At 62.4% G+C, this 11036-nt stretch overlaps 1 protein-coding gene across 1 annotated transcript in view; it reads left to right on the top strand.

Moving 5' to 3' along the window:
• The window catches only part of ESPNL (espin-like), a 30724-nt gene that overhangs the window by 18049 nt on the left and 1639 nt on the right, over positions 1-11036 (top strand). Inside the window, exons 6-9 of the mRNA XM_008585984.1 lie at positions 6243-6357; positions 7291-7403; positions 8377-8571; positions 10387-11030. Coding sequence (XP_008584206.1) covers positions 6243-6357; positions 7291-7403; positions 8377-8571; positions 10387-11030 — 1067 coding nt within the window. The remainder of the gene's footprint in view (positions 1-6242; positions 6358-7290; positions 7404-8376; positions 8572-10386; positions 11031-11036) is intronic.

Raw genomic sequence — 11036 nt, 5'->3', positions numbered from 1 at the left:
GGGGGGGGGGTGGGTGTGGGGGGAGGGGGTGGACGCAGGAGGGGCGGGAGCAGGCGCGGGGCGGGCAGCTGGGCTCTTCCCCCAGACCCTCCTGCCGTATCCCCGTCCCTACTCCAGGCCCAAGGTGGCTACTACGAATCAGTCCCAACCTGCCACAGTTTTTGCCACACTTATCCTTAGTGACCACCCCTTCAGGAGGTTCCCTGAGATCACTTGGCCCCATTTTCAGGTGCGAGCACTGAGGCCCAGAAGGGGACGTGCCCTGCCCCAGGTCTCACGGAGGGACCGCTGTGCCCCCTTTTCCCTTGGGGTGTCTGCTCGGAGTGTCCAGGACCACCTGAGGCAGGGCCGTAGAGCTCCCTGGCCCTGGAGACTGCCGGACGGTCCTCAGGTGTCGCTCCGGAACACGCGGCAGCTGGTGCTGTCCTGGTGCAGCGGGTTCAGAAGCTGAACTCAGTTACTGCTTGAAGTCGTCTGTTTGTTAAGCATTCAGGGTTACTGTTCAGTAAGAGGTGATTTTCCCAGCTTGCCTTGAGAAGTTGCTGGAACTCGCTGGTTCCTGGTGTAGTAGATGGGTCATCGGTCAGGAATCCCTCGGCCGCCTGCGTCTCCGCCGGGCTCCTGTGTGGTCGGTCACTCAGGTCTGCCGCAGCAGTTTTTGGTTCCTTCCTGCACCCCCACCGCCCCAGATGGCAGCTGAGATTAGGAGTGGGGACGGCGGCCACTCTGCCAATGTTCTGCCTCCACAGGCACCTGCTGTGAGGGAACAGGTCCCAGCTGGTCCCTGACCCTGTCCCCACCAGCCACACTGTGGTGCCATGGCCTGGGCTTCTGTCCAGTCAGGGTCTCCGCCTTCCATCCCCAGACCCTGGCACAGCGGCCAGCCCCTCCTAGACACTCTGCTGCCCCTCTTGGGGAGGGGGACCCTGGAAGCTCTCCTGACACCCCCTGGGGCCATGGGGAACGGGACTGTCTCAGGCTTCCTGGGGTTGCTCTGGTCCCGGCTGTCTCCTTAGTGTCACTACAGGATTTGAGGCGGCACCTCTTACCCCCACCTGGAGGCTGTGGTGCCTGGTGCCCCTGAGCCCACCTCCTCCCCATCCACAGCCCCTTCCTGCTGGCATCTGGGCACACCTGCCTGGCTCAAGCAAACCCAAACCCTCAGCCATGGCGGCTCACGGCTGAGCAACTCCAGGAGCCCATTTGGGAACTCAGGGTTAGGATGGAGCTCCAGTCTGTGTCTTGCCCACCCCCCACCCACCCCCGCCACCTGCCTGTGCAGGCCCCGTCTCCGTCTCTGCTCAGCAGGAGGGCAGGCTGTCAGCTGCCGGCTGGGCCGGGGGAGGCCGCGCCTGCTGCAATATTGATGGAAACACGATATGCAGAGGTCGCCTGTGCTGGCCTCTTCCCACGTCGGCCTCGGAGGAAGCGGTGAAATCCATCATTTGCCCCTGATGCCTCAGCCTGTATCTGCCCCAGGAGACTTGTGGGTCCCAAGAGAGGCAGCTGGGAAATGAGGCTGGACACTTAGTGCCGAGACTGCCCCATGGAGGTGTCCTCTTCGGCACCCCTTTCTACTGGGTCTGGGGGACCTGGTGCACCCACTGCCCTCCTCAGGACCTGCTGGTGGCCTTGCCTGTCCCTGGGCCCTGGGGACCCTCTCTGCACATGAGGGGTTGGACCTTGCTGGCCTGGGTGGAACAGGGGCTAGAAGAGCCATCGAGGCAGGCCCCCTGCACCCCCACCCATCCCCTTGTTAGCCAGGCAGTGGGGCTCCTGCGGTGGGGTTCTGAGTGAGGCTGTGGGTGGCAGCAGCAGTTAGGAGCAACAGCCCAGGACGACCAGGGTCGCCCTCCACATGTGGGGAGCTGAGCCCCCAGCACCTGCCCTGGCGTCTGGGGCTGTCCTGCTCGCCCCACCTCAGTACTCACTCCCACCCGCGTTGGAGCTGACTCTTTCTGGGCGTGTGTCACCAGCAAGTTCTGAGCATCTCTGAGCCTCAGTTTTCTCATCCATAAAATGGGGTCGAAGACTTTTGTTCACCAAACATTTGATTGCTTGATGCTGAAAGTAAAGGAGATGCTCGTGGAGCATCCGATAGGGGCCTGCCCGTGGTGGGCCCTCAGTACAGGCTCATCCCCCTCCCCAAGTCCAGAAGGGCCCTAGGACCCTTTCGTTTTATAGATGGGGAAACTGAGGCCCAGAGTGGGCAAGGGACTCCCCTAGGCAGTCTCCTTCCTCAGGGAAGGGTGAGGCCTGGCCTCCTGGCCAGTAATGGAATCTCAGCCGCGGCGACTAGTGTCCGGCGCCCAGCTGCGGGTCATGATTTTCTCGGCCCGGGTGGCGTTACAGGCCTGTAACCCAGCTCGCCACGGCTGCCCTCGATGTATAATGCATGCGGGCACAGCGATGCTCAAATCTCACCAAAAACACAGGAAAAGAGACAGCGGGTCACAGGGCCGATGTGACGATGGCCTCAGGACATCTGTCCAATGCTGGGATTCAGGACAGCACATGCCCAACTGTCAGGACCCTGATAGATGGGACCCTGACATCTGCCACTGCTTCAGATCCTTGTGGATTCCCTTAGTGTCCAGGACTTAACGTGGGAGGCAGGGATGGTTTATGCCAATCGCCTGGGAAACCCCCAGCCAGACTTGTTGTCCCTGTCAAAATTCAGAGATTATCCTAACATCAGTGGTGACAGTCCCACCATATGTCAGACCCCACCAGTGTTCCCTGTGTAATTCCTCATCTTCCCAACCCCTTTGATTTACACGAGGAAGCGGAGGCTCAGGGAGCCTTCCCAGGGCTTCTCGTCCGTGAGGGGTGGGGAAGGGTTCTGCCGGGGACAGGAGGCATCATGAGGTCCCCCAGCTACAGGGACTGCTCTGGGGCCAGAGCCCATTCCCCTGGGCCCTGGGCCAACTTCCTGCTTCTTTTGTCTTCCCCAGCATGAGGGGTCACTGCCACCCCAGTGAGCCCCTTGCTTTGCCAGGGGTGAGGGGGTGGGGAGGGGGCTTCTTGCCCCTTCCCCCGACAGCAGATTTAATTGTGGGGAGGGGGCTGAGGGCTCCCAGGCAGGGCAAGGAGAAGGGGGAGGCGCACCGTGAAGCTCACAGCTGTGTCCTGGCTGGGAGGGGACGGGGTGGGGGCACTGGGGGGCCCTGTGACGAGGACACAGCGTCCTCTGTCCATCAGACAGTCAGTGCCCAGCTTCTCTGGACTGGTCTGTCAGGGCTGATGGTTGACTCGACCCTGCTTGAAGCTCCTAAGTCAGCCTAGCCCTGTGCCGTGATCATGGAGGAAGACCCCAGACTCCCGGGTCAGAGACCAGAGGACTTTCTTACGGCACAGCAGGGAGTGGGCATCATGTTTTATGGGGTCCCCTTGCCCCCAAGTCCCAGGTGATGTGATGTGGGTCGAGATGGCTGCTGTGCCCACAGTGGTTTGTGACTAAGCCGAGGACCACTGAGCCCAAGAACCCCATTATACAGTGAGCAGTAGGCAAGCCTGCTGTGGCCCTGTCCCCCTGGGTCACTTGCTACAAACATGGCCCTGAGAAATGTCCAGTAAAGAGCAGCCAGGGCTCTGCACTCTCCGCAGGAGGTGAGAGACCCACAGGCGCCGTCCCTCCCCAGAGCCAGCCGCCTGCCTCCTCTCCACTGCTGGTGCCCCTGGACCAAGGGGCAGTGATTCCAGGGGCTCTCAGTCCTGGCGGGAGCAAAGACTGGAGTCTCCAGGAAGATTCTGATCCCAGCTCCGCTGCCTCCCAGCAGGGGACCTTGAGAAGGCCCCTGCCCTCTCTGAGCCTCAGTTTCTCATCTGTGCCCTGGGAGCTGTACTGTGGGTGGGGTTGGGGGTTCCCTTGTGTGGTCTTTCTTCTCATGTGGCCCAAGGATCTCAGGTCCCCCCATCTTCCCAGGGGTTCCACTCCCCTGCACTGAGGAGGATAAAAGGCCCCGTGGTAAGGGATCCCCACACTCAGCCCACACCCGCCTGGCTACCTGACACCTCAGCCTTCAAATATTTATGTGACACCGCCTGCTCCTGGGGGCAGCAGCTTCAACAGCCCCCAACAGACAGCCCAGGACAGCCACAGCTCCCTGTGCTCCGCAGCCCAGTGCTTGAGTCCAAGGTCCTCCTGGGCTGGCGGCCGGGTGGACGCTCTGCAACCCGCCATACACCGGGGCTCCTGGGCTCTGCACAGATCCTTGAAGGAGTAAGGTGCGTGGGGTCCATGCAGACGGTGTCCCGGTGGGCAGAGAGTTCTGGACTGGGTGTGACCGAGGGGCCACACAGCCTCCTTGCCAGGACTGGACCTAGCTTAGCCATGAGCAGGGGAGGCTCAGAGAGGCCCCGGGCTTGCCCAGCAGGGACTGGCGATATTACCTGTAGGGCCCACGCAGGATGAAAATACAGCCTCTTGTTCAGAAATGCCTAGAATTTGAGGGCAGAGGCAGCAGAGCATTGAACCAAGTGGCAGCAAGGGTTCTATGCTCTGACACCAGCCCTGGCCCAGGCCACACATCCCAAGGTAGTTAGAGCCAAGGGCTCGGCCCTGCTCAGGGTTCTCGCCATCACCAACCTGGGCGCCCCAACGGCCGCATCCGCTGCCCACTGGAGGGAGGGGGCGACAGCTGGGGTGGGTGTTCAGAGAGACGTGGTGAGCGGCCATGCTGACCAGAGACACAAACTGGGGTGACCGCATGCCAGATGGGCATCAAGGCACCACTGGGAGCCCCAGCGTCCCCATCAGAGGGACAGAGTAGAGCCAGCCTTCCACTCTCAGCTTTAAACCAGCAGGCAGCAAGCCCGGCTCTGGGCCCTGGGAGGACAGCTGGATGTCCCGCAGCATTTCTCTGCCCATGAGGTGGGACACAGGGGAGGCAGGGAGGCCAGCGCAGCCCTGCTGCCAACAACACCTGCATGTCAGCGCAACTAGGGGTCAGTGCACCTGCATGCCTGATGTCTCTCCTGCTTGGCTCCCACTGGTCAGATGCCCAAGCTGGGGCCAGGTGGGGATGGCAGCTCTGGGTCAAGGGCTCTTTCTGGCTACCCAGCAGTCAGTGCCATAGGGCACGGGAGGTGGCCAAGTCCAGGTGTGTGTCTTGCCACAGATGTGGAGCAGGTCCAGGTGGGATGAGGGTTCCCCTGGGGCTCTTAGCACTGATCTTTGTGGTCTCTGTTTCCAGGTGGCTCTGGGGAGGGTGGCCCTGGCTAGGTGTAGGTTCTGGCCCTTCCCGGCCTCTACACTACATGGCAGGTCCTGGTCACAGCACCTTGGCTCTAAGGTGTGGTGAGGGTCACAGGATTATAGGGCTGAGAAGAGTTCCAAGTTTGCTGAGGCTTTCCTCTATCCAGCCGGGCACCTGCTCTCCCCTTGGGGGGTAGCTGGGAGGGGAGGCCCACCCACTGTCTAGGCATTTGGGGGCAGGGCAGGGGCAGCCTTGGCTCCCCCAGGCCACGCTCTCTGAGAAGGCAGCGGGGCTTCGGGCCAAGAGCTGGCGGTCAGGGTCAAGCTCTGCCCTGCTGCCGTGTGGCCTAAGCTCTGAGCATAGGAGTCCTCGGCTGATAGGCACATCAGGGACCCCCACTCCTAGTCCACTGCCCTCTGTCCTCACCAAGTCTCTCACTCAGCCATCCACCCGCAAGACACCAGCAGACTCTGTGTCAGGGAGGGGGTTTCAGGTGGGGCTTGGCACAGAAGTCAGGGACAGTCAGGGGTGGTGGTGTGCAAGCACGTGTGTGTGCATGTGTGCACGCGCGTGTGTGCGTGCGTGTGTGCGCGCATGTGTGTGTGTGCATGTGTGTGCGCATGTGTGTGCGCACATCTTTGTAAGGCCAAAGAAAGGCGCTAGCACACGCTGTACCCGAGGCCCTAACCCAGCTCCAGAGCCCCAGAGTTAAGCTGCCTCCAGGGGGAGCCCATGAGCCGAGCCTTGAGACTGGGGTGGGCAAGGGGTTGGCCCGGTGCAGGTGGCCCAGGGGCAGTCAGGGTGGGGACACAGTGAGTGGTGGCACTCAGACAGGAGTTCTGGGGGTGTTTAGGGGGCCAGTCACCCAGCGTGGAGGCACCAGACCTCACTCCTGCACAGTCTTACCTGGTCCAAGATCTTCTCTGAGGTGCACAGGCCCCCCATGCTCGCCTGCTGGATGCCCCCACCCCCACCGGGTAGAGCTGGGAGGAGTCTGAGTCAAGGACCACGGGGCCTCCCGCTGACCAGGCCTGTCCACCCCAGGTGCCACTCCTGATGACACCCCCACCACCGCCGTTCCCCCCTCCCCCACTGTCAGCCGCAAGGCACACCCTGCAGGATGGAAGAAGAGGGGGCACGGGTCTCAGGAGCCCCACCCGTGAGTACACATCTCCAGGGAGGGCGGGCCTGGGCGTGAATGACGGGCATGGACGCAGTTGGCCTCACCTCTGAGGTCCTTCTGTGTGGGGGGAGCTGACTCCAGGCACCTGGGCCACAGGGCCACCCCTTCCAATCCCCCTCCCTGCCAACTTCTTTCCGGTTTCCTTTTTAAAACTGAGGACGAACGTTTTCCACAACGGGCATGTGTAATCACAGTGATGTGTCCAGGGTAGGTCCAGGCGGGGTCGGTGGGGCCCAGGCCCCCTGGACCAGCTGCTACTCTCTGAGACTCCAGCAGGCCGGGCATGCACAGGCCCGCGGTGCAGAGCAACAGTCCTCAGACTGCAGGACACCACCCAGGAGGGGACTGTGACCAGCATTTATCACACTGAAGTGGAATGGGGTAGCACAAAAAGTGTCAGAAGCGCCACATACAGTGACGGTGATGTCGGCCTGAGGGACGTGCTGCGGTTACGTGGTCACGTGTGGAAGTGTGCATCTGCGTGTGCATCTGTGTGTGCATCTGTGTGTGCATCTGTGTGTGCATCTGCGTGTGCATGTGTGTGTGCGTGTGCGTGTGGCACTGGTGTGTGTGATTGGAGTGGGGCGGGGGCCGTGGGGGCAGTGAGAGGACAAACTTTGAGGTCTGACGGGGCTGCATTAGGTGCCTGGACCTCCCTCCAGGCCTCCTGCCCTTCCTAGCTCCAGGTGGGCCATGGCATGAGGGGAGGGAGTGAAACGCAGGCTCTCCAATCAGCCGGGCGTGGGGCGGACCACTGACACCCTGGAGAGAGGACTTCGGCTCCAAGTCCTGTGCTATTTCAGGAGGATGGTTCTGTCCCCAGGTCCAGGGTCTCTGAGGCCGGGTGTTTCTATTCCTTTTTCCTTTCCGGAAGCCCCTCTGACTCCAGCTCCCCCTTTTCACCAGCAGCAGCGTCTCTCAGCCCAGCCTGGCCCAGCCAGCCTGACCAGCCTGTCCCAAGGGAACAGATGACCTGCGCAGCCACCCCACGGGTCACCAACAGTGCCGTGGCCACCTCCTCGGTGCGTCCACCACCCTCCAAGTCCCTGTCTCCCAAGAGCCCCCAGCCAACCCAGCAAAGCCAGGCAGCCTCTCACTCTGTTCTCTTAGGTGGGCCCAGGCCACGTCCCTCCGGAGCAGTCAGGCCCTTCCTTGAAGGGGGGACAATAGGCCACTGCCTGGGATAATTCTGGGTGTCTCTCGAGGACACCTTGAGTTCTGAGGAGTAGGGAATTTCAGAACAACAGCAGCTCGTCACCCCATTATAGAAAACATGGGGACCCTTCTCTGTCATCCCAGAGAGTCCCAGCAGCCAAGCCCCTCACCCCGACCTCTGAACTCAGGGATACTCCATGCCTCCCTTGGAAACCACTCTCCAGTACAGAGAAGCAGCCGTCCGTGGCAAGGGTGGACCTGGTGCGCTGTTGTCCTCCTCGGGGCTCCCAGCCAGCCTAGGACAGGCTGGAGGAGGCCTGCTCCCTGTTACCTTCCCTCTTTCTGGGCACCAGGCCCTTAGAAATCCAGCCCAGCCGTTCCCTGAATGGGTCCTGGGAATTCTCAGTGCCGAGATGTTGTGTGCGAGTTTGGAAATGCCACATACCTGTCCTTGGAGAGTTACAGTAGCACTTTAAAGGCTCTGACAAGCCCCGCAGGGCAGAATTGACAACTAGACTTTGTGTAGCTGTTCCCAGAATGAGTTTGCCCAAGGATGTGGCATGCTCTGGGCAACCTCTCCTAGGGCATATACAGAGAAGGGGAGGAATCTCTGGTTGCCTTTCTTGGCCATCCGTCCCCCACACGTGCACACCTGGGACCCACAGGGGACACCACGGGTCACACTTATCAGGCTGGGGCTGTGGGAGGGTGGTGCTCTCTGTGGTCCCCACTGCCCCTTCTCCTGGGACCCCCTATTTGCATCTGTGGCCACCGCTGGCAGATCTCTGCTTGGGGCCTGGGTCCCCTAGGGGTGTGTGTGACCCACCCCCATCTGCACAGGGGGCTGACATGGCAGTAGGGGATGCCTCGGACAGCCTGGCCATGCTGCAGTTGGACGGGCTGCCCTCAGGTGACCTGGACGGGCTGGTGCCCACACAGGACGAGCGCGGCCGGCCCATCCCCGAGTGGAAGCGGCAGGTGATGGTGCGGCGGCTGCAGGTGCGCCTGGGCTCAGACCACGTGCCCGAGGTCCAGGTGGGGAGAGGGGCGGGGGAGGGGAGAGGGGTGGGGGTAGGGCAGGAGGCCTCAACCAGGCAGGTGGAAGGGGAAGGCCCTCAGGTGACCTGGACGGGCTGGTGCCCACACAGGACGAGCGCGGCCGGCCCATCCCCGAGTGGAAGCGGCAGGTGATGGTGCGGCGGCTGCAGGTGCGCCTGGGCTCAGACCACGTGCCCGAGGTCCAGGTGGGGAGAGGGGCGGGGGAGGGGAGAGGGGTGGGGGTAGGGCAGGAGGCCTCAACCAGGCAGGTGGAAGTGGAAGGTGGGTGCCCCAGACCAGACCCGGAATCCAAGACCCTCTGTTGCCTCCGCTTTCTCTTCCGCCAGCCAGAGGACTCTGAGCAGCGCCCTCCGTCTGCTTTAGAGGTGCGAGTCCCGTGGATTCTTCCATTAAGTGTATATGTGTCCCACGCCTGCCTTGTGCCTAGCACTGTTCTCGGCAGTGAAGGGGCAAACCTGCCCTGCTGGCACGTAGACTCTAGCAGGTGTCTAGCCAGTTGGTAGGTGGGCAGGTGCACTCAGGTGTGGGTTGGGGGAGGGGCGCAGATCAAAAAGCAAAGCAGCATTAGGGGGGTGCTCAGGAGCGCCCTCACTGGGAAGATGACCTTGAGCAGGGGCCAGAAGGAAGTGGGGGAGCTCCGGGGAAGTTGGGACGAGCACATTCTGGGCAGAGGAAACAGCGGGAGCGCTGCTGCCGAGGTGTGAGTGGGCTGGCCCAGCGGAGGGACAAGAGGGGCTCGGACGGCTGGAGTGGAGTGGATGAGAGAGTGGTGGGCAGGAGACTGGCAGGTACTGCGGGATCCCCTAAGGCCTCTGCGGAACCCTGGAGAGTCCGAGCAGAGACGGCTGTGGTTTGCCGTGGGTTTCAACAGGCTGCCTCTGGCTGCTGTGTGGGCAGTAGTTCTAGAATGCGACCGTGGAGGCCTGCAGTTCCGTACAAATGGTATGCTCTGCGGCCCTCGGTCTAGAGCTGGGCCGCCCAGTACGCTGATGCTGGCCACATGCAGCTATTCCCAGTGCTCAAAATTCAGTGTAAAAGTAGAAATCCTGCTCCCCAGTTGCACTGGCCACAGTTCATTCTGTAGCCACAGTGGCAGATGGCTACTGCATGACACACCACAAGTCTCTCTTGTCACAGAACTGCTGGACAGTGCTGGCCTGGTGGCTCAGCCTGTGCTCACCTGTTGGGGCCAGGAGCCCATGGGTTGAGGGCAGGGTGAGTCAGGGGCGGGCAGGGCCTTCTGCCAGAGCCAGGAGCCCCTCAAGTCTTACCTGGGGACAGGGCTCAAGGCTATACAGAGATGCCGAGAAGTCCAGGAATTGGAGAGTGAGCAGGTTAAGGGGGCTTGAGGTTACTGGCTGGGCCTCAGCCTGGCAAAGGCTGGGGGTTCCTGAACCAGACCCTTGTGATCCGGACACTGCACAGGACAGCTGATATTTATCCCATGGCAGGGTAAGGCGGGGCTGGGGGGTGGGCAGAGCAGACAGAGAAGCTCCAGAGTTGGTGGGAAGAGGCAGGAGGGCTCTGAAGATTGAACACTGAGGACATATCAGGAAGATCAGGAAGACATGGGAAGCCAGGTAGAGCAGAGGCACCGCCACCTCTTATGAGGAGGAAACAGGGCCCTCCCTGAGTCTCAAACTCTGGACTGGGACTGGCCAGCCACCTGGTTCAATTCCCAAGTCCACGCAAGGGCCAACCCCAGGGAGCTTGGTGTCTGGCAGGAACGTGCCCTCTGCCCACTGCGGTGCACAGTGTAAGCCCTGCTGACCCTGCCCTTCCTGTGCCCAGGACGACAGTGGGAGCTCAGGCCTCATGGAGCAGGCAGCCTGGAGGTACTCGCAGACCCACCAGGCCATCCTGGGCCCCTTTGGGGAGCTGCTGACTGAGGACGACCTGGTGTACCTGGAGAAGCAGATTGCAGACCTGCAGCTCCGGCGCCGCTGCCAGGAGTATGAGAGCGAGCTGGGCCGGCTGGCAGCTGAGCTGCAGGCCCTGCTGCCCAAGCCCCTGGTCAGCATCACCGTCAACAGCCACTTCCTGCCCCGGGCACCCGGGCTGGACAGCGAGGGGACCACCGCCCCGGCAGCCCAGCCCGAGGGCCCTGCGGGGGCCGTGGAGGCCACGCCGGGCGGGCAGCCCCTGCCCTTCTGGTGCACGCACATCTCCCGCCTGGTGCGCAGCATGTCCCTGCTGCTGAAGGGCATGAACGGGCTGGTGCAGGGCGAGGAGAAGGCGGCCTCTCGGTCCCCGCAGGATGGCAAAGAGGCCCCGGCCAGCACCCCTTGGAGCGAGGCCCAGCGCGAGATCCAGGAATGGGGGGTGTCCGTGCGGGCGCTGCGCGGCAACTTCGAGTCGGCCCCCGGCCCCCCCTGCACCCCACCCCCGGGCCCCTGTGAGCCGGGTGCCCAGCCCGGCCCGGGCCCCCGCGGGGCCTGCCA

This window comes from Galeopterus variegatus, unplaced genomic scaffold (assembly GCF_000696425.1).
Source record: "Galeopterus variegatus unplaced genomic scaffold, G_variegatus-3.0.2 Scaffold108, whole genome shotgun sequence".
In the NCBI taxonomy this organism is placed as follows: domain Eukaryota; kingdom Metazoa; phylum Chordata; class Mammalia; order Dermoptera; family Cynocephalidae; genus Galeopterus; species Galeopterus variegatus.
Note: the sequence above shows the minus strand (reverse complement) of the source record. Positions and strands in the feature narration are given on the sequence as shown.